General features: G+C 36.5%; 1 protein-coding gene across 3 annotated transcripts in view; it reads left to right on the top strand.

Moving 5' to 3' along the window:
• Positions 1 to 24188, top strand: part of LSAMP (limbic system associated membrane protein) — a 630861-nt gene that overhangs the window by 394392 nt on the left and 212281 nt on the right. For all 3 annotated transcript variants that reach the window (XM_037045538.1, XM_037045540.1, XM_037045541.1), the window contains exon 3: positions 9509 to 9634. In XM_037045538.1, coding sequence (XP_036901433.1) covers positions 9509 to 9634 — 126 coding nt within the window. The remainder of the gene's footprint in view (positions 1 to 9508; positions 9635 to 24188) is intronic.

The raw sequence follows: 24188 nt of genomic DNA, 5'->3' as shown, positions 1-24188 counted from the left end.
ACCTCGATTTTACCGAGACCTGTATTTTAGATTAAGTAACGGTGATGAGATTTCCTTTGGAGAGCTTATTCTTGGGATCCCAAGAGTTAAGCTTCTAAAATTTTTTGGTGAAACTTATTTTACTTATCATTGCACACTCACACATCTTTGTGTCACTTTTATTACAGGTATAAAATGCCTAGACATTGACTAAAGGGCTGAACATACTGGCATAGCTCTGTCCATTAGCAGATAAGGACTCAGTGTATATCTTTGGGGTGATTTATTGTTGATGCCAATATTAATGATTAATTATGAATTGTAATAATTACCTATGCTTTGGCTGTAATGGCACCCTGAAATATATAAGTAGAGTATCATTTGCTATAGAAGTGTATGCACTGCCTTATCAGGTTATCCTAGGAAAGGTTAAGCAAACTCTGTTTTATTGCCTAGTTCTAGCATGTAATAAATAATAGCTACACTGGTAGGACCTTTTATAGTTTACAGAATAAGCTCACATGCATTATCTCACTTGACTCAAGTAGCAATCCTATAATAGCACCTAACATCAACTTCACACATTATTTCCAATGATCAAATAAGGAAACTAAGGCTCAGAGATTTGAATAGTTTGTCATTAATTGTTCATTTACTCATTCAAAGTTTGTTAAGCATCTACAACGTATCTGCTGAGGAAGATTCAAAAGCAAGTATTAGAGAATATGTGGTTGCCTTGTGAACTAGTGGTGGGGCGGGATCCGAGCCCTCTTGTTTTCAATCTAGTACACTGTGAAACATTTTCTAATCCTGTCATTCATTCCAGAAACTACCACACCATGCAGCAAAAACATGCTTCCGTGGCATTTTCAGAAGCAAAATGTCAGGCTAGATGGATGTTTGATGTTTCACGAGATGGAACTTATGTGTGATGTTGTGTATTTTTATTCTTATTGTTGAGTTCTTAGATCATGCTTATTAAAGCCAAGTGCTGCTCAAGAAATATCCTATAGATTTCTTAACCCAACTTTTATATAAGCACACCACGCTGTTCCATATAATCGGTTACATACCCAACAAGACAGGGCTTAAGCCTCTATGGCCATACCAACGAAAAGTTAGAGATTAGGAAGTTGATAGTGTTGTGGTTTTTTTTTAAGATTTTATTTATTTATCTTTAGAGGGGAAGGGAAAGAGAGAAATATCAATGTATGGTTGCTTCTCGTGAGTCCCCTGCTGGGAACTGGCCTGCAACCCAGGCATGTGCCCTGACTGGGAATCGAACCGTGATCGTGTGGTTGGCAGACTTGGGCTCAATCCACTGAGTTACACCAGCCAGAGCTGATAGTGTTGTGTTTTTAACATATCCACCACCAACATGTACACAGTGATACACTCACTTTGTCCCAACTTCAACTGAACAAATAAGACCACTTTGTTGCTAATTTATACCATTAGGAATGGCATTTTGAATTACATACAAGTAATAACAGCTAATTATTTGAGGTTAGGGAAATAAGACAACTGACCACTTTTCTTCCCTACTCTGGAACAAATATTTTCCTTCTGTAAGCTGGTTAGTGAAGGACCAAGGATAAAGCTATTAAAATAGTAATAGCTAGAATTAGACAGTCTTGCAAACCTAGGATTATTTTTAAAACAATGTGTACTGACAGATAAGGACCAATGCTAAACATGCAACTAAGTTGCTTTTGTGAAGACCCAAAAGGGTTGGGTAAGCAGAGAAGACAACAGTTTACCTCTACGAAAAAGCTCCTCTTCAAATTTCTCCCTTATGACTGCTTTCCATTTAGTAACAATTATGATTCTTTGATTTAAACAACAGAAATTGGCTATTCTGATGTTTAAAGAAAGGAATAATATAGGATAGCTGATTAGGAGAATATGGAATAGCTCACAGAATCCAAAGAAAACCAGAAAAATCTTGCCTTGAAGAACAAAGTCATGTGTGTCTCAGAAGGCAGGTTGCAGACATTAGGGGAAAAGAATGGTCCTTCCAGCCCTGGCTGGTGTAGCTCAGTGGATTGAGCTCGGGCCTGCGAACCACATGATCCCGGTTTGATTCCCAGTCAGGGCACATGCCTGGGTTGCAGGCCAGTTCCCAGCAGGGAACTCACGAGAGGCAACCATACCTTGATATTTCTCTCCTTCCCTTCCTCTGTAAAGATAAATAAATAAAATCTTTAAAAAATTAAAAAAGGAATAAAAAGAATGGTCCTTCCACAGTTGCTCTTTCATGATATGTATCAGCTAACCATTGCTGATGAATATGCCACTGCAGAATCAGAGGCACAAACAGTAGTTATTCTTTATTTCTCACACACATGCAAGTCAGCAGAGTTGGGCTGGACTTTGCTACAGGTGGCTGTTGCTGGGGTTGTCTGATATAGCAAAAAAAATAGGATGCCAGTTAAATTTGAATTTTAGATAACATATATTTTAGTATAAGTACATCCCATGCAATATTTGGAACTTATACTAAAAAAAGCATCTTTTTGTTTATCTGAAATTCATTTTAACTGGATACTCAGGGTTTTATCTAGCAACACTATTTGCCATCTTTCATTCTCCTTCTCCTGGTACCAACAGGCTCAGTGGGGCGTGCTCTTCTCATGGTGATGGCAGAGGCACAGCCAAAGTGAGTTCAATTGTGCTGGCCCTTTCCAAGACACTGTTTGTATTTCCTATGCCAGTATCATTGGCCAAAACCAGTAATGTGGCCAAGGATTGGAAAACTGCATGCCACCCACCATAGGAAAAGCATATGAACACAGGGAAGAGTGAGAAATTGGGGCCATCAGCACAATCTACCACAACTAGAGTCAATTTTAACATCTCTTGCACCGTTCCTTATAAAAAGCAAGTTCCAGGTAGAGAGAGTCTGAATGGCTCAATTTATGTCATAGACCCAATCCTCGGCCAAGAAAGAGTAAGTCACTTGATTGATAGTCTCAACAAACCAACGGCAGTGGATGAGAGGTGGTTTTCTCAGAGGAAAAGCAGGATGTCTTACCAGAAGAAAGTGCAAATTTGGGCAGGTAAAACACTCCACTATGTCTCTGACATTGCCTGCAGTTCCACTTTCAGACATACATAAAAGATGTAAGTCATATACCAGAGAAGGAGTGATTGGAACCTAGAGAACTGTATAAACATGTACAGGCACTTCTGGGTCTGCAAGTGCCAGGGCAGAACCTGGATATTTTTGTAGAGATAGAGAATATGAAAATCACCCCCCAAAAGGGAAGAGGTACAATAAAATCATGAGTGGCAGAATGAGATTGTATCATAGTCCTAGTTAATATTCGTTCATTCATTTGTCCAAGTTCACATAGACGTTAGCATTATTTTAGAAACTGCTGTTCAATACATACTGAATAGAAAAAGCATACATTTCTTTAACAGACTCTATGTGTATTTCAATAGGTGTGTATTTTATGCAATATGTGTGTATTTCAGTATGTGAAAGAATATCACCTAGTTAATAATTCAGATTTTAAAATTTGAACTATTGTGGCATCTTCATTTTACAGTTTTTTTAACAATGGAAAAACATGAGAATTTCTTTGAATAATGAATTTTGCCAGTTTCCTGAGAGATGGATATTTATATTATATCTTTTAGTCAGCATTTTAGGAAATGTTCATCTAATAAACAGTTAACTTTGGAACTGATGACATATAATAATAATATGGTATCAAAGGATTAGTGACTTATAGTTTTAAATATTTTGATAAAATTAATTTGCATGGTAAATAAGGTTTATATTTGCATGTTTCCCAGAAGCATTGCTCTGGCCAAGTTGGTAGCACTATATAGGGCAATTCTGAAACCAAATACATTTCATAATATTTCACAGATGTTATTGAGGAAGTTGATTCAAAGTAATGGGCAAAAAACCTGGTTGTAGCTCATACCATAAATAAATCTCACATTATGTAGTGTTCAATGTTAGAAGATGATAAGGATCATTAAAAGAAAAGAAGATATAGAGATAAGCATTTAACTGATATTATGTTAGGAAAGAACCTAGTATCCATAAAAGCAACAGAAGAAATCACAAAATAAAGATCACCAAAGGGATATAAAACTTCTTCAAAACAAAAAATGTTCATAAAATTAAGAAGTTAGGAATAAATTGGGGAGATTGACATAACATGACAACAAAAGGTCAATTTCTCATGACGTAAAGAGCTCTTATTAATCAGTAAGAAAACAATATAATCCAAACAAATTGGAGTGATCACTGAAACTGAATATGTTGAAAACATCAAATAAATGTTTTATGGCCTTACATTTAGGAAAATATAATAAATCACACTAATATCCTGTGAATAAAAATTGTTAGGCAATATTCCAGAAAGTAACCAAATAAAAACAACAAAAAATCAAAACTCAAAAGTACTGTGATGACCCAAGAATTCAAGAATTGAGCATACATAAATCTCTACTACAGTAATTCGGATAAATTATTTACATTTGCTGGTACAAATAAGATTATTACATTAATACTATTCCCTAAGTAGTCATCCCTATTATTGAGAATTAAAATATGACAAAAAATACTATTTGGAACCACTTTTGCTAGAGTGAATATTATCTAGAGGAAGAATTAAGTTTGGGAAATCTATAAATCTTCAGTTTTAATCCTGGCTTTGTAATTTCTTAGCTATGTAATTTTTACTCATTTTGCTCCCTGTGTCCACATCTGTAAAATGGCAGTAATGACAACAATACTTTTTACTTCCCACAATCCATATAAAGATTTTACAAACTAAAAGAATAACACCTTTGAATTGTTACTTTGATGTTGTATTACCATTGATGGTGTAAAGGTAAACTGCACGAATTACTACAGGAAACTGGAAAAAAACTGATAAGCTATTAAACTAATAATGTTTATATATGGCTCCTCATAGAAAAAAGTTAAAACCCTGAAAAATCTATAGTTGAGGAAGTTGGGCACCAAGTTTGTCTTGCTTCCTGTGTTCCTAAAATACAAATATTTCTCTGCCCCATGGTCAATTCTTTTAATTAAGAGTCAAAAAAATTGATAGTGAAATACATGACTAGAGGGGTAGCTACAGAGATACTGATAAAAGCAGTGTTCTATTGGTTCAGAATAAAAGCTTTCTCCTTTCTGACAAAAATCCAATGAAATGATTTTCTTTAGCTCAGAAAAAAATGTTGAAGCAAATTCATTATTATTTTTTTCATTCTGTGAGTACTATGTTCCAAGAACCATGCTCTGTAAGATTTAGTGGTCAAAAAAACTAAAGGCCCTCCTGTCTGCCTGTTTCAGTTTTGTGACAGGCACAGGTAAATAATCCAGCAATGCAATTCAGGGGCACAGTGTTATGAACACAGGAGGGTGCTTCACCCAGTATGGAGTCAGAAGGGGATGGAGATGGGGGTGGGGAATGACGGAGCAATCTTCCAGGAAAAAGTGAGAAAATAAGCTGATGAGATAAAACCTGAAGAAGGAAAGTGGCTAACCACATGCAGAACTGAAACAAAAAGATTCCATGTACCAAAAAAAGTCAAATGCCTAGGAGAAAACAAGGATCATATATTCAAACAACCAGAAGTTGTTTGATCTGATTGGATGATGTAATACACCAAGATTAGGAACTAAGGTTAGAGAGAGAACCAGGGACCAATAATGAATGGCCTATAGAGCCATATTGAGAAATTGGGATTTTATCCATAGGACAATGCGATTAATCAGGGGATACTATACCCACATTTACAATTTATTGAAAAATTCTGATTACTGTGTGGTATATGAGTGACAATGAGCTTAAGGAGAAGAAGTTGAGAGGCACAGAAGCCAGTTGTGATGCTCCTGCAGAAATTTGAGGGGGAAAAGTTAATGACTGGAAAAGGATAGTGGAAATAAGGATTGAGAGCAATGAGTCAATCTAAAGATTCATTAGCCACAGAACTTGGGGATCCATTTTATATGGGACAGTGAAGGGAAGAAAACTGTCAAGGGAGATAAACCTTTTTTTTAGCTTGGGCAACTGTTTACATGGTGACATTATTTAGTGAGGTAGTATACTCAAGATGACAAATGTTCTGTGAGAAGGAAGATGATGCGCATGTTGAATCCTGGGCATCTGTGAGGCATTTGGTAGAGATGTAGAGTCCTTAAATAGAAAGCTAGGTATAAAGGTCATGAGAAAATTCGAATGAAAATACTGATTTGAAGCCCTGGCTGGTGTAGCTCAGTGGATTGAGCGCGGGCCTGCGAACCAGAGGATCGCAGTTCAATTCCCAGTCAGGGCACATGCCTGGGTTGTAGTTCAGTTCCCTGCAGGCCAACTCCCAGCAGGGGATGCACAAAAGGCAACCATATATTGATGTTTCTCTCCCTCTCTCCTTCCCCTCTAAAGATAAATAAATAAAATCTTTAAAAAAAAAAGAAAATACTGATTTGAGACTCATCAATAACATGGGTTATGCTTCTGAAGCTAGAGAGAGGATGAGATCACTCACAGTGAAGGACGTAAACAAAGAAGACAGTATTAAGCCCTCAGGAATACAAATATTTAAGGAACAGCACAAGATAAGCCCAAGAGTTAAAATAGGAAGGCTGGTCAGAGGGCTAAGTGAAGAAGCAGTTGAATTTGGTGACCTACAGACTAAGACAAGAAAATAATTAAAGAAAGAGGTTATGGCCAACAAAGTCATATACTTCAAGGAAAAATAGGATAATAACAGATATTGATCATTGGATGTATAAATAACATGATTCCAAACTAATTGGTGAGCTTCCCGAGAGCAGTTTCTCTGGAGGTAAATGAGGAAATCCAGATTGCACTGCAGGTTGAAGTAAGAATGGGAGATGAGATATGGTAACAAACAATTCCTTCAAGAAATTTAGAAAGAGAAAGGTTAAAAGTTAGTAGAAGGGCAACATGGGATTTGCAGAGGGATATTTTCTAGAGCAAAAGAATTACATTATTTATAAATATTGATGGAAAGAAGCTTGTGCAAAGTACTATAAAGTAGGAAGATAAATAACAGAGTGAAACCTGTTGATAGTGAGCCAGAGAAAAATGTGATACAATGTCAACATGATTAGATTTCTAACTACTCAACAAAAAAAATGCTTTTTGTTATCTGTTGGTATCTGAGATCCAGGACCAGAGTATATTTCCCTTAATTAGAAGAAACAATGTTGTTTGGTGGCCAAAACATAGGCTGCAGTCAATTATTATAAAATTTATGCCCAATTACATGACTACTTGTCTACGTACCATTGAGCAAGTGGCTCACTTTGCATGCCATTAAATTAAAGTTCTTGGTGCATATTCCTCTCATAAAAGAGGGATTATGTGAGTAAACTGTATCACAGATAATAACTCTGTGAGAGCTCAAACACTAGAGATTTTTCTGTTTTATAAATTTGAATGTTTTTATACTAGGGATATAGAGCATCCCCTCACCCAACTCCACTTTTTTTGTTTAGTGTAAGAACACATTTTTATTTCTTTTATGCTATGTCCCTTGCAATTCAGAATTAACTACAACTTGACTAATGTGAGCTTTTATAATTACTATATAGACCCCTGTTACAGGTTTCATATTGTTAAGGAAGACACCTAGGATGAGTGAATCTTGTTTCATCATACATTTGTATTTTATCTTAGCATTTTGGAGATGTTCAGAAACTAGGCTTATTCAGTTGGGACTTAGAAGCTGCAAATATTAAACAACAACAGAACAGTTGTAAGTCCATCTCTGAGTTGTAAATCCATCTATAATTCTTGATGGGACCACCCTTGACAAGCCATTTTTCCTCTCTGTGTCGCCTATTCTTTTCTATAAAATGGGTATTACTTCTCAGGTCCACATTGTAAAAGTCTGGAAGTATCTTATTACAAGTCAATGTATGCATATAAGAAAGCAACCCTTAACCCAAATAGATAAAAGGGGAAATAAATACTTTATAAATAGAAATTATATTCTATTTCTGTCAGTGGGTTTGTTTGGAATCACTGGTTTCCACCCAAAGACCATATAAGATGTCCTTTTGAGAGAAGCCTTAAAATAATGATAGTTCTCTTCCTACTTCCTTCTTGACACGCTCTGATATGGTCAACTGCCAAGTACCATCAACGTCTCCTAACAGGGATCTGTGGGTATTATACACTCGTATTAGTCAGCCAGCTGTCTCTACAAGCAGAAGATGTTCCTGTTTTATTTGTCACCACACAGAGCTCCTAATGGGCAGAAAGAGTCAGAAAAAGGAAGATTCTTGAACTCCTTCAGGCTCTCATGCCCTCTCCTTTTCCTCAACACACACCTTCTCAAGGACAGCATAAGCAACTAAACGTATAAAAAAGAAAATCACAGTCAAACCATAAACTCCAGTATTTGTAATCAGTGCATAACCTCTGTGATGAAATTTGTGAGTAATTCACTTTCCAGTGGAGCCTACCAGTGCGAGCTCTAATGTGGCCGCCCTGAACGCTAATGAAGGGAGTCAGACGGCAGGCAGCACCGCTAGCCCTTAGGGACTCATTTCTCACATCACCAAAAAGTAATTCCCATCATTTTCAGCCATCTGGTAGCCTGGACTGTGGAGATGAAGTTTCATTTAAGTAGTACTTAAGAGCATGGGCCCTGGAGTCTGCCTAGTGTCAAATCAATTTTCTGCTTCTCACCTAGTCTCCTCTAGACCTCAGTTTCCCACCTATAAATAAAACCCTCATAGGATATTATTTCCTTATGATATGGAGTTACTTAGATAATATTTGCAAAGCACTATATATAGGCTCCTATGATCATAAACAATTAAAATTAGCTATTATTAAATTGTTTATAGTAAATGGTGATGATATTTACTAGGAATAATGGTATGTTTTGTAATGTCTACCTATCTGTGACATAGGACTTATTCATTCAATTTTTAAGCTCTAAGGTATATTATCTGGCCTGCTACACTCCAGGATTATATTTAGAGACTCTCTATTTTAGTGATTAACTGATGGTTTCCTCCTGTGCCTAGATTGTAAGTAACCAGGTTTTACTACATCTTAATAACACAACCATGCAATCTCATGCTAAATAACACTTTTTCCTGACATTTGAAGGAGAGGTTGGATTAGATTAATTTTATATACATAAGAAAATAAATGTAGGTGACAGTAAGGAAAATTTATTCCTCTATGTATAAATGTCTGTGATCTGTAATATCAAAAAAGGGTCATTCTAATAAGAAAAGAGCTTGCACTTCTTTATTATACTACTCTGTGTACTTCCTGTAGCACTTGTCCATAGTGGGAAGAGTCTCACCTTATAGGAAGACTCATGCTTTTTATCTGCTCACTAGGTCTCTAAGGAGGGCCTAAAGCACTCTGGCTTCTTAACCCCAAGATTCAGAGATTTTAAGTTATAAGAGCACTTAGCTCACATTTGCCACTTCTGGTTGCATGGGCCAGTGCTGCAAGCCTGTTTTCACTGGCATAGTTACACTTCCGATTTGCTTTTCTCCTTACAGTGCCACCAAAGATCTCCAACATTTCCTCAGATGTCACTGTGAATGAGGGCAGCAACGTGACCCTGGTCTGCATGGCCAATGGCCGTCCTGAACCTGTTATCACTTGGAGACACCTTACACCAACTGGTAAGCAACACTCCAGTCTTCAAAACGCCACACACTATTTAAGATCTGAAAGACAAGCATGGATCCTGTTATTTAAAATGAATAGAATTGTGACATGGAAGTCACTTAGGGTCTTCCCTGGCCTTCTCTATGAAGTCTATGACCATGGTGTGTGTGTGTGTGTATTTGTATATTATATATATATGACTTTATCTCCAGTAGAACACTTTCCCAAGGCAACAACTATAGAAGCATTAAATGCCTTAAATGACTTCATATTATGTCTAAAATGTATGCTAGTTTGGCACTTGAGTCTCTTGGGACAATGTTTTATATGGATTAAATTTATATACTTTGTGTGTTTTTTATTTGGCTTTGCTTTGAACTATAGTAATATTCAGCACCTTATGAAAGAAACTTTTCATGAACAATACAAAGTTGTGACATATAATGTCACAATCCTGTCTTTGTCATCTGCTCAGTGGAGGGGCATAAGTGCAGGAGTTAATTATGGGTCCCTATCTATTGGTGCTAATTCAGTACAAGTCAGAAAAACTTTTTCTAGGTATGTCTTCTGCTCTTTCCCACCACCATCACCATAATTGGGTTCTGAGGCCCTGCTGCTTTTTGAACTTCATTGAAATATCTTACCAAATTATCAAGGATTAACTGTATTCATGTTTCTCTACTCCACAAATTATATTTACTTATGTGAAAAGCCATGCCTTTGCAAATACACAGTCTGTAGAATGGAGCCTTCAGTTGAATTTTTCTGGGAAGAGGAGGTATGATCAGTTAGTCTTATAAATTATCATTTCTTTTAGTAGATAGTCTCCAACTTTTAACTGATTTATATCTGATTTAAACATTATATAAAGTTTCTTTATATAAGTATCTAGAGATTTAATTTATAATTTTCATTTTAGAATGAACACCTTGATATTTGTTGTGCAAAGCTAGACATACAATAGAAGCTATCCTGAGATATTTCCAAAAGTATAGGGTAGTATTTGGTTACAGTATTGTTAAACAAAAATTTTATTTTGTGTTGTGAGAATATTGGCCTCCATTTTGATAGACATCAAATTAATTTATCAAGTGAAGTTTTGAGCAATCTATGGAACTGTCTTTTATTAAAACAGCTATTCTTTTTAGAGGCTTCTGCTTTCTTGAAGAAATATTACTCAACAGCCATCTGTGCTATTAATGCATGCAACATGTCATTTATTTATTTACAATGCATAAAAACAATAAATGACGCACTGTTTCTGAGATCAAGCTCATTTCCTCTCAGATCCATTTTGTACCTCATGTGGGAAAAAATACTCATGGAAAATAACCTGAAGTGTGAAACTCTAGGTATCATATACCTCATATACTTTTTCGCTGGATTAAATTAAACCACCAGAGCACAGTCTACTTGGATGGAATTGTATTAAACCCAATATTGTGCCACCTACCCCTGTCCCGATAAGAATTGCTTTTACTGAATGACAATTTGGTATAAAACTATTGGCCCACATTTAAAGACGTTATAAAAGTTCTCTAAAATCATTACATTTATTGTAATGTTTTTGAAAGATTGTTAATTTTATGGCATAGTTTCCTTTTCAAGGACCCTTTGAGAAAAATCCTCTTTCCATTATTTCTCCTGTCCTTTTTCCTAAGCAATTTTTTGTTTATCTTACAAATGAATCCAGTGAATGTTTACAGATGATCATGAGTTTTTCATTGTATTGAATAACACCAAATGTAGAGCCAAATTTGTGACCCATCTCTAAAAGAATATAGGAAATCATATATAAATTACATGCTAACAACATGGATTTTAAGCAAAATTTAGAGATTTTGTGACATCAAGTCTTTGTGGTCTCCTTGTTTCCTTACCATTATTTTTATATTGTCTCACCTTCTATAATTAACTTAAGTGTGTATGTGAAATATGCTATTTATAATCTCTTACTTTTTGTTAAAAAATTGTAGAAAAGAAGGAAGATAGATTATATCCAATTTATAATGAAGGAATGAACTGCATTAATAAAAATATTTTATTTCTTTTGGTGCACTATTGCTTAGTAGATGTTTTTTCCTCGGTCAAAAATGCTACTGGTGACCTGAACTTAAAAATGTGTTCTTTTTTGCTCCTTGAATTCAGAATAACAACTACAACCAGAGTTTCAAGGCCTTCTCAGGCTTTGTGTACAAGTTTAGATCGTTATGGCTAACTCTAGTAAACTTATTAATGATAATGAACATGTGATCTGAACCCTGAATAAACTGGTTATCCATGATGTTTCAAGTTAACAAAGGCCAAAAATCAGGCCAGATTTTTGAAATTAAAGGCAGCATTTACGTACATTCAAGGAACTCTCAAAATCAACTAGAAAAACAGGTTTCTTCACAGGGTTTCCCAATAGGCAGGCCAGGGGTCAGCAAACTACAGTCTCTGGACCAAAGTCAGCCCACTCCACTTTTTGACAGTCTGAAAATGGTTTTTTAAATGGTTGGAAGCAAATCTAAAGAAGAATCCCATGTTTGTCATGCAAAAAATACATGATATTCAAACATCAGTGCCCATAAATAAAGTTTTACTGAAACACAGCCAAGCTTGTTCATTTATGTATTATCTGACTGCTTTTACTCTCAAACAGCAGAGCTGAATAGTTGCAACAAAGGTGGTTTAGCCCCCAAAGCCTAAAATATTTTCTATCTGGCCTCTTACAGTACAGTTTACAGGCTGCTGTTCAAGACTAAGTCTTGGAGCACAGGACAGGGATTTTCTGCACTCATCTTTGACCCCAGAGGGCATTGGAGATCATCCATTAAGTTCCTAAGGACATCTCAGGGGAAACAACTCTGTTCTTCTATAATCCTCCATCCAGACCCTCTCTGTGGGTCAAAGTCTATTCTTGCACATGCAAAACTAGCTCCCTGCTGCAGGCACAGGCTCAAGGACAAACTCCCGTTCTCCCTTACAACGGGTGTTAATTTCCAAGCCTGCTCTTTCATCTCTTCCACAGCTGACCTAAATAACCACCTATCTGATCATAATCATATTCCTGGTGACAGGAAAGAGAATTTGCCTTTACTCTTCTATAAAGGAAACTAGGATTTTTTATTTTTATATTTTATTATCACTTTCAGTTTTGTGGGTTTCTTCTTTTACTTTTTTCAAACTTTGACAATGGGAGGATCTTCTTTAGCCTATCATGCAAAAGCCTTTCCTGGAGACGCCCAAATAATACGCTCTGTTCCCTGTGTGGCAGCACAGTTACCTACAAGCCATGGCCATGTGAGGAAAAAAATCCAGCTGGCTTTGTTCAATTATTAATTGTGCCTTCTACAGTACAGAGTGTAACTGTCTTGCACAGGAAATGTACCTGTAATTAGCTCAAACCCACAGAGATATCAGGCCCTGAAAGGGGGAAGATTCCATGTAGGGTTCACAAGTACCTGATTACCTGTCACATAATGACATGGAAAGAGAAAGGGAAGACACTGCAAGCTTTATTTTTACGAGATAAATATGTATTCCCTCTTAATTTAGTTTTTTTTTTAATTTTAGATTTGGTCATTTTGTTTTTCTTTCTTTGGACACCTCAGATTTCTTTTCAAGTATAGTGCAAAAATTTTTGAGAGGGAAATTAGAAGAATGGTAAATCTTTCATATATATAAAATCAAATCATGTGACTGATTTAGAAAGAAGAGAGATTGATGTATTCTATGGCTGTCTTTCCTGTATTTCTGATTTTTTAATGTTTCTCTCCTCTTCAGATATTCTATATAGTCAAAATGATGTGTTGCATATATCGTTGTTAAATGTGACCTATTTTCTTTGTTAATTAAGTTAGACTTTCATAATCCTGTAACTCCCAGAGGGCAATTGCACCGTAACGTGTATTTTCTATGGAGTGTTTGATCTCCCTTCCGTGACCTGTGGTACTCTCATCTTCGTTTCACTTTGTTTCTAAATCTTTCTTCTCACAAGCCAGAGGAAGTCCCTTTTCTTAAGTGTGCCTCATGTGGTGTCAAGATTGCTCAGGGTTACAGAAAGTTTTTATGCATTTCATTTCTATACAGGTTTTTACAACCTCGGTAGCTTTCTGTACCTGAAAAAAAGCACATTGATGATTTTAGCTAATTAGACTGAGAACAACTTAGTAAGTGCTATACAATTCTCTTGACCAACCTGGAAACCAGATTTAACACTGATACAAAGTATAGAAATCTTAAGAAATAGTTTGTATTTTGATAGGGTGGGTGGAAAATGTGCTAGGAGGAGCCAAGAGGACTCTAGAGAGTCTGAAATCCCATGTCTCATTGGATGCTGGGTTTTAATCACTTAGTCAGACATGTCCTTTTAATCCATTTCCAAGTCTGAATCCTTGCCTGATGGTACTTTTAAACGGCATTAGTGCTATAACCCTGTCTGTCTTCTAATTTTATAACTCACACAATTATTATTTCCAGCCTAGACTCTGTTCTCATGGGCTTAGGAGAAATACATAATGTTAAAATAAACTAATTTATTTAAGTTGAAATCCAGGATTACATGTTACACATGTTATAGGTAACTATCATCTACTCTTTTTAGTTAGCATTATAGAATTAGTATGACTTCAGACTTCACACAGAGAATATGTGATGTACAGTTTTCTCAGGAAATTCTTTCTCTGAGATTTTTTCTATATAGACCTTCCAGAAGGTTCTCTGAGTCAATCTTGGTAGTGTACGGATGTGAAGGAATCAAACCTTAGCACTTTGCAGGTAAAGTCTCTTGACTATATGGTGACAATTTAAATGAGATTAATGGTTCAACCTGTTCTATTCATTGCTTTCATTTATTTCTTGTATTTTTATTTTGAATATTCCATTTTTTCTTTACAAACAGCAAAAAATCTGCTTTATTTCATTGTCTTACTTGTATTTTATTTTTAAATATGTCATCCACCAATGTAGAATTATATTCAGATTGACCTTGATCACCATCTCATAATTTGTTCTCTGGTTAAGAAGTATTTATAGAATGCTTACTCGGTAAAAGGACAAAGTGAAGAACAAGATAGACATGGTCCCTGCACAAATGGAGCTTATAGTTCAACAAGAAAGCAGAGCATTAAACTAATAATTGCATGAATAACCACTTAATTGGATTTATATAGTATAAAGGAATATTATAGCATTCAATAAAACCATAAAACAGGGCCATATAGTAAAATCTGCAAGGCCAGCAAAGCTCCCCTGAGGGAAACTTTTGCTGAGAACTCAGGGATGAACAAACCTGACCAAGAAAATAGGGGAAGGAAGAGTATCCTACGCTTATGTAATAATGCATTTAAGAATCCAAGGAGAATCTTTATGTGAAACCATGATGTTAGTAGTTAACTATGCCACCTTTGTTAATGTTTAAATAAATTTTTAGCACATATATTTATTTACTTTTTAATACTCCTGTTTTTTCTTTTCAAAGAGCAAAAAAATAGATAAATAACAATCAAATAATTTTAAAAAAAGAAAAATCTCACTATGTATTTTTAGTACCTTACTTATATACTAGTTTTAAATATAGAATGCTGTATATATCAGCATATATATTTTCCCAGAATAACAAGCATATAGACAGTTATTTGCGTATATGAGTATATTAAATTTAGGTAAGAAGCATATTCTTTTCTGACATAGGTGATTTCAAAATAGCCTAAGCAAGTCAACTCAAATCCTTTTCAGTGAACTTATCACTAAAACAAATGGGTAACTTAGAAAATGAAGACTATAAAATTTAACCATGTGATTACTAGCATCCAAACCTTAAAACTCCTAGACAAGATTCCTAATAATTAGCATTATCAACCTTCAAACCATGGAAGGATCTCCATAACCAGATTCACTGGCCACTCTGAACTGCTGGACTTCATTCTTACCCTAATCACATCTCTCATCAAATCCCCAGACTTCTCTTTCTAAAGGGAAATGAATCACCCTGGATGGGTCCTTGAATGACTGGCTTGGACCCAATTGCTCTAAGACACTTTGGAAGCTTGGTTGGGGGAGGGGGAACAGCTTAATCACAAACTTTGTACATTACCTAGTATAACATAGGACCGCATCTCTCAGCATTACCACTTCAAATATCTTTGTCATTTTTTCAAATAGTATGTATTTTCTCCTACTTAAAGTAAGTTTAGACATAGAATCTTTATCAAAGGTTATCACGAGACTTACAGCCAAAATGGAGGCATAGGTAGATGCCTCCATCACACTTTGCCTCCTTGCACACCAAAGAAGGACAAATTTAAAAATAAAAAACAACCAGAACTGTCAGAAAATTGAACTGTATGGAAGTTTGACAACCAAGGAGTTAAAGAAACGTTCATCCAGACTTATAAGAGGGGCAGAGATGGGCAGCTGGGACAGCGAGGATGCAAGGCAAGGCAGCAGCAGCTGGAAGACCTGGGCAGGGGAGGCAGAGGTTGGCAGACCAGGTGGTCCCGCATTTGCATGCAGATAAACTGGGAGGAAAAACTGGAGAGCAAGACAGACTGCCCAACCCAGGGTTCCAGCACGGGGAAATAAAGTCTCAAATCATCTGACAGTAATAACCTGTGGGGGCTGCAGCAGTGGGAGAAACTCCCAGCTTCATGGGAGAGTTTGTTGGAGAGAGCCATGGGGTCCTAGAATATGCACAAATGCACCCTCCCAGGAATCAGCACCAGAAGGGCCCAAATTGCTTGTGGGTATTGGAGGAAGTACTGAAAGCCAGCAGAGAGCTGAGCAAGTGGCACTGTTCCCTCTCAAACCCCTCCCCAATATACAGTGCCACAATGCAGCAACATGGGTTGCCCTGCCCTGGTGAATACCTAAGGCTCCACCCCTTACTATGGAATGGGCACTTGGAGACAAAAAAAAGGCCCAAATGAAAGAACAGATCAAATCTATAGAAAAAAACACAACTAAGCAATGAAGAGATAGCCAACCTATCTGATGCAGAGTTCAAAACACTGGCAATTGGGATGTTCATAGATGGTTGAGTATGGTGGCAAAATAGAGGAAAAAGTAAAGGCTAGGAAAAGTGAAATAAAGGAAAATGTACAGGGAACCAACAGTGACGGAAAGGAAACTGTGACTCAGATCAACGGTTTGGACCAGAAAGAAGAGATAAACATTCAGTCAGAGCAGAATGAACAAACAAGAATTCAAAGAAAAGAGGAGGTGCTTAGGAACTTCTAGGACAACTTTAAACATTCCAACATCTGAATCATAGGGTTGCCAGAGGAGAAGAGGAAGAGCAAGAAATTGAAAACTGATTTGAAAAAATAAGGAAGGAGAACGTCCCCAATCTAGAAAAGGAAATGAACCTCCAGGAAGCCCAGGAAGCTCAGAGAATCCCAAAAAAGTTGGGCCCAAGGAAGCACACACCAAGGTGCATCATAATTACATTAGCCAAGATGAAAGAGAAGGTGAGAATCTTAAAATCAGCAAGAGAAAAGGGGATAGTTACCTACGAAGGAGTACCCATAAGACTCTCAGGTGATTTCTAAAAAGAAAGCTTGCAGGCAAGAAGAGGCTGGAAAGAGGTATTCCAAGCCATGAAAGGCAAGGACCTACATCCAGATTTCTCTATCCAGCAAAGCTATCTTTTAGAATAGAAGGGCGGACGGATAAAGTGCTTCCCAGACAAGGTAAAGTTAAAGGAGTTCATCATCACCAAGCCATTATATGAAATGTTAAAGAGATTTATCTAGGAAAAAGAAGATGACCACAAATGTGAACAGTGAAATGACAAGAAACACAACTAACAACAAGCAAACCTTAAAAAAAGAAAAAAAACTAAGCAAACAGTACAACAGGAACAGAATCACAGAAATGGAGATCACATGGAGGGTTATCGGCAGGGAGAGGGAGGGTTATTGGCAGGGAGGGGGAGCGGGGAGAATGGGGGGACAGGTACAGGGAGTAAGTAGCATAAATGGTAAGTATAAAATAGACAGGGGAGGTTAAGTATAGTGAAGAGTTCTGGAAGCCAAAGAACTTATATGTACAACCCCTGGACATAAACTAAGAGGGGAGATTGCAAGAGGGAGGGTGCAAAGTGGGGGGACTAAAGGGGGGGAAATTGAGACAACTGTTTTTAATATAGTCAATAAAATATAATTCAAAAAATAAAATAAAATATAGATGACCAAAAACAAAAAAAGAATGATCATTAGACTTAAAAGAGAACGTGTAAGCCGATTCCTTAGTACAGTATTAGATATTATTAACACTTATCTTATTATTTATTTTAATCATACTTATCCATAATCAGCTATAATGGTAATTTGGAGGAATGCCAGTGATTTGATTGGAAACAATCTCAATGTCACCTTTATTCAGGTCTATCCTCCATTTGAACACAAAAACCAGGGGGATTTTTATAATGTTCTTATCAAGATAACTTTTATTGTTTTATGTATTATATTGTATCACATCTCAACATACTCGCTGGAGGTGTTCCTTTTTCAAAGGAGCAGGACAACTGTTTCTTGTTAGGGAGATATTTTCTAGTATAGCTTATTCATGTGTCCATGCTTCTCTTAGGTGACATTTTGCACCGAGTCTGGCTATGTAACCACAAATACTTAGTAGGTATGTAGAATCTAAAGCTTGTAAATTAAAACATTTTTACTATTATTATTATTATTATTATTATTTACGAAATTGAAGTTTCAGACAATAAATGTAGTATGACACACAAAAGTGACATGCAATGTTCATGATTAAGCCATTGAACAACAAGTGTGGGGCTATGATGCAGACACCAGCCCACAGTGTCTGTGTCATTATAGATGAAATGAGACATTCACACAGACTACTGAGTCCGGTGAAGGAAAAGAGACAGCATGGCTTTTCTCTCAAGGGGAGCAAAAGCCGTGGCCTCTGCCATGACAGGCCTTTTTGGGGTTTCTCCCAGCACATTACATGATGGTCCTCATTTACTATGCGCAGGTTGTTTTGGGTGGTTACATTTTACAGAAAACAAAGGAGCCAATGCCGCTAATCACATCACAGAAGAGGAATATTTGCAAATGAAAAGGGCAAAAGTGGTTGAACCAGTTACACTCTCCTTGGAAGGTTTAGCATGGTTTTTAGGAAGTTACTTTGCAGTAAATGTTTGTTTGCCACTGGGGGCTGGGCCCATGCCATGCAGAATGGTCTCCTACAGGGCTACACAATAAAAGCATTAAAAAAATTTTTTAAAATTTAAAAAAATTAAATATAGGTTTTTGGAGAAGCATATTAAAAAGTCAAAGTGATTGTGAAATTTGAAATGGGTAAATGTTAACACAATGCAATTCATTAAGATAAGTATAAGCTGATTTATTTGAGAGCCAAACAAACCACTGTAGAAATGGAGACATTGAACTTACAGTATATGTGATATGGCTCATATATACAAAAAAAAAGTCAGGATAGGTTATCTAATTCTTATGGTCCACCCACCCGTAACTCTGGAATCAGCTTGGTCTATTCTAGGAACTGTCATGAGATGTCAGAGAATATATCACTTAGTTTCTTGGTAAGAAGGGCATTCCTAGCTCCCAGGAATCAAGGCATTAACTGAGGGTAGTTGGAAGCAAAGGTACCAGAAGATAAGTTCCAAAAGATATTTAGAGAAGAAGATAAAAATTTGTCTAAGCTAGAAAATTGGGAGTGAGACTGGACTCTTTTCTTACTTTTCTCCAGGAGTGATTTATTTGACACATTATCTTGATTCTACCTCCTTAGTAGCTACCAACTCATTCTCCTTCCCAACATTGTCACTGTCACAATGTAAATAATCCAACATTTTCTCTCACCTGCATGTCAACCGTTATTCAATTGGTCCCTTTGCTACTAGGTATTCCCCCTACTACAAAAATACTATTTCTAAATATTAAAATGGTGAAGTTGATTTCTCTATTTAATTTCCCAACTCCTCAATCAATGCCTTTGGGATAAAGTTCCAACTACTGAGCATTAAAGCCGTTCATTCAACTGCACATTCCTAAACCCCTAACCAGTCAACTTTGTCTTGTGTATAGATTACAGTAATTATATTACAAAAATATGCCTTGTCCATTTGTTTTTGAGTTTTTTTCCATATCCCAGTTTTCTTCTTGAAATATGATTTCTTATCCTTTCTGTGTCACCACTTTGCCGGTATGACTTTCTCTTGCCAGACCTTTAAGTTAACACTTTCTCCAGGAAACCGTATATAAAACTAATAAAATTTCATTTTAATAATGTGCAACCTATAGATTGTAAGCTCTATAAAAATGCAGAAACTATACCCTGATGATATGTGTAATAGGCCAATCAATCAATTCAGGTGTTCAATTAAAGCTTTTATTAAAAATAACTGTTGGGAAATAACATCAGCAAGTATAAACTAAATGCATATTGATAAGTAATTAAAGCAAACTGCAAATGATACAATAGAATTATAGAACTAAAGCTATTCAAGCAATAGCTTGAATTAAATTCTTTTTTTAAAATTTTTATTTATTTATCTTTAGAGGGGACAGGAAGGAGAGAGGGAGAGAAATATCAATGTATGGTTGCCTCTGCCGAGGACACACAATGTATCATGTGTCCCCTGCCGGGAATTGGCCTGCAACCCAGGTATGTGCCCTGACTGGGAATCGAACCGCGATCCTCTGGTTCGCAGGCCTGTGCTCAGTCCACTGAGCTACACCAGCCAGGGCCTTGAATTAAATTCTTAATTAAATAGCTTAATTAAATTCTTTCTGAGAAGGCTTTGGGCATTTCAGTACATTTCTCTGCTTAGGTCCTGTTCATGTCCTGCTCTCCTTATGTTGTCCTGACATGCCAATTCACTTCTGCCTGACTCACATCATCCACTAGGCTGCAGAGAATGCTCTGAAATTCTCACATTCTTGTCTCAGATCCTCTGATATTCTCTTTAACATTCATTTATTGTCAGCAGCTGTTCTCCCTCTCAGCCATTATCACACTCAGCAATTGTCTTAAACATTTGCTATCTTAAACTTTTTTTACTCTTTTCCTCATGAAAGCAGGCACCTGCAAGTCCTTAGTTCCATTATAATGCCTAGCAAAGAGTAAATACTCAGTAAATATTTATTCTAAATAAATGTCAGACTCTGTTAGAACCTGCTTACAGTTTAGACCTTAAGAACAGAATCTTCATAAACTATAGTTTTGCTTGATTGAATACTACACATCTCAAATATAGAGGGTATTTTTTTTCACTAAGACACTGAAATGTTGACTGCAGAGTTCTGTATCTGGGAGTTTTTGTTCTGTTAATGTGTGGCATCAAAGCTTTCAGCACTATCACTCCAATGAACTAGCTCTATGGTGAGGGCAGGATGGGTGGGGCAGGGTTGGGTGCCAGAAGTTCAGGCCCACTGTGGCTTCGGGAGCAGGGAAACGTTCACAGGATGAGTCAGGGAACCTCCTTTGGGAGAAAGAAACCTCCGTTACAGATCCATACATTTTATAATACCTTCTGTGGTTCACTATAAACCATTCCACCTGGGTGTGGCCACCTGTGGCATGATTGTCTTCTGCACTATTATATAATCAAATCTGGCCAGTCATCAGAATTACCTAGAGGTAAAAGTTGTTTTTTTTTTTAAACAGTACAGATTTCCTGGCTCACCCCACACTTAAATCACCCCTTTTGGTGAATTCTAGGATTCTGTAAGAGTAAAGGGAGCGAGTCAGGTGAGCAGCCAGGTGAGTCAGATGAGGCAGATGGCCAGCCAGGTGAGCAGGATGATGACTAATAAGCACAGGAGGGCCAAAAGCTTTAAAGGAGTGATTTTCAACTTTATTGTGCTGGAAAGTCATCTGGAGAATCTTGTTAAAATTGCTAGTTCTGGGGTGGATCCTGAAATTCTGCCTTTCTAATAAGCATCCAGGTAATATTGGTGCTATGAGTGCATGGACTACATTTTAAGCATCATTCTGGATCTTGACATTAAAGTAGGTTGGAAGATACTGGAATGTATGAATAGTTTACCACAGAGAACATGTAGGTAAGTCCCACCAAGTACACGGTGTTCATCAAATTTTGTTACATTTCTTGTTTTACATTTCAGTTTCCCTGTTCCACCATAGAGATTCAGAGGTGATTCAGAGAATAATGCAAATAGTTACTGATTTAAGAAGTGAGGTTGACCCTTGCCTATCATGGTTGGGCCATGATCAACAGAACTGACATCACTTTGGAACTTCATAGAAATGCAGAATATTGAGCTCACTGTAGACCCACACTGAATCAGAAGTTATATTTAGTCAAGATCCCCAGGATTGTTTATATGCACTTTAAACTTTGAAAAGCCCTGGACTAGAAGTAAAGAGACTTTGCATGCAGAGAAAGCTGTTTTTCTAATTATTTGAAGTATAAAAACTTTTCCCGCTTTTCTACCAACTAGTAACCCTAAACGCCATCCCCACCTCTCTTCTTTCCAAGTGCATTCCTACCAAGAATTTTTTTTTAAATGTGGTGGGGTTGGGTTAAAATACTGTGCCATTGACTATTTATTGCTTGGAAAAGAGAGCATCTAACTTTATCTACATCAGATGTTGCTGCTAAATATTTCAGGAAAATTTAGCCTCGTGTGTGAAGAAATACATCTGAATGACAGTAGCTACTTTTTCCATCATCTTTTATAACAGCTTTATCTGCAAAAATGTAGACAATAGCATGTACCCTTCCTGTCTCACACTGCTGCTTTGAGGGATCAAATAAGATAATGAATATGACTAGTGTGAAAAGCATGAAGTTCTCTATAAATGTAAGGGATTAACAGGAGGAGTGACTTGGTAGAACGAATAGGACATTTAGAGGCAGGGAGCCTGGGTTCGAGTCCGTTCTCCACCATTTACTTTCTTTGGGTTTCAGGTAAGTCACTTAGCTCTCAACTTTCCATATGTAAAAAATGAATGTAATACTTGCTTACGTACCAGGATTCCTGTGTTCTCTTAAGTGAGATAATGTGTATAAAATTACTTATTAACGATAAGTCATTATTCAGGTGCTATCTGTCATTATACTATCTTATCCTGTGCAATGCAAAATATGCATTTTAATTACAATAGTCATTTTGGTTTGATTGTAGAAAGGACTGACTGCAAGAGTATAAAACATTCCATTTGACCAAAATGAGTAACAAAGCAATGGTTCTCAGACTGTGGGCCCCAAACCAGCAATCACTTAGGAACTTGTTAGAAATGCAAGTTATTGGACCCCCCACATCAGATTTACATGAATCAGAAACTCTAGGCTGNAGATAATGTGTATAAAATTACTTATTAATGATAAGTCATTATTCAGGTGCTATCTGTCATTATACTATCTTATCTTGTGCAATGCAAAAATATGCATTTTAATTACAATAGTCATTTTGGTTTGATTGTAGAAAGGACTGACTGCAAGAGTATAAAACATTCCTTTTGACCAAAATGAGTAACAAAGCAATGGTTCTCAGACTGTGGGCCCCAAACCAGCAATCACTTAGGAACTTGTTAGAAATGCAAGTTATTGGACCCCCCACATCAGATTTACATGAATCAGAAACTCTAGGCTGAATGATTTTTACTTCAATAAGCCCTGAAGGTAATTCTGATGCACATAAAACTTAAAGAACCCATCTTTTTTGAGAGAGAGTTGTGTGCTATTTTCATCAAGCACGAGTATAGGAGCACTAGACAGTCTTTCTGTGTAATAATAAATCAATAGGGAATTGTTACTGACCTGGAGTGTGTATGTGTGTGTGTGTGTGTGTGTGTGTTTACAACTATTTGATATATAAATGCACTATCACATTTCTATGGTTAGATCTTCTGTCACTTTATATGAAGTGACAGAAATCTCATCTCTCTTTAGATGAGATTTAGAAATAACAACTTCACAGAAATTTCTACCTTGTCTTTTTCTATCTACAGTCTAATAATGTTTGAGGCTAACATATTACTTAAAATATACAAACATTTCTGAAATCCTTATCCTTTTCTAGGCATATTCAGTTTCAAGTCTCCCAGTAGACCAAGGCTGCAATTAATTCTAATAAAACAAAGAAACTTCAATAGGTAACTCAAATTGGGTCACACTGCCCACAAAAGGCATGCCAATTAAAATCTCCCATGTCACTTAAACATTTGTGAAAATATACTCCTTCGCAAAAACTGCCTTGCCATTTCTTTTATGTGTCATTACCTACCTTCATTTTATGAATCAAATAAGGTGTTTTTCTCAAGTTGGTCAACAACTCAAAAGCCCAGAAGGCTCTGTAAAATCACATGAGTGTTAAATTTGTCCCCTGTTGACTAAAGTGTTAAAATCTGGTAAAGCAAAGAAAAAAGAAAATAGACTTTAATAATAATTCACTTTGCAAATATCATTGCAAATCAGATCTGATTCTTCAAGGTATTCTAGTAATAAAAACTGAAATGTCAGTCTGTACATGACATTAGTGTCTTTAAAAAATTTTTTTTCTTGGCCTGGTCGCTGAAGTTCTGTGTTATTCTGACTATGGAAAGACAGATCCAGCTCAGGGAATGAGGGAT

The sequence above is a fragment of the Sturnira hondurensis genome, unplaced genomic scaffold (genome assembly GCF_014824575.4).
Source record: "Sturnira hondurensis isolate 20B ecotype Veracruz unplaced genomic scaffold, ASM1482457v3 Scaffold0004338, whole genome shotgun sequence".
Taxonomy (NCBI): domain Eukaryota; kingdom Metazoa; phylum Chordata; class Mammalia; order Chiroptera; family Phyllostomidae; genus Sturnira; species Sturnira hondurensis.
The sequence above is the reverse complement of the archived record's forward strand: the minus strand, read 5'-3'. Positions and strand labels throughout refer to the sequence as shown.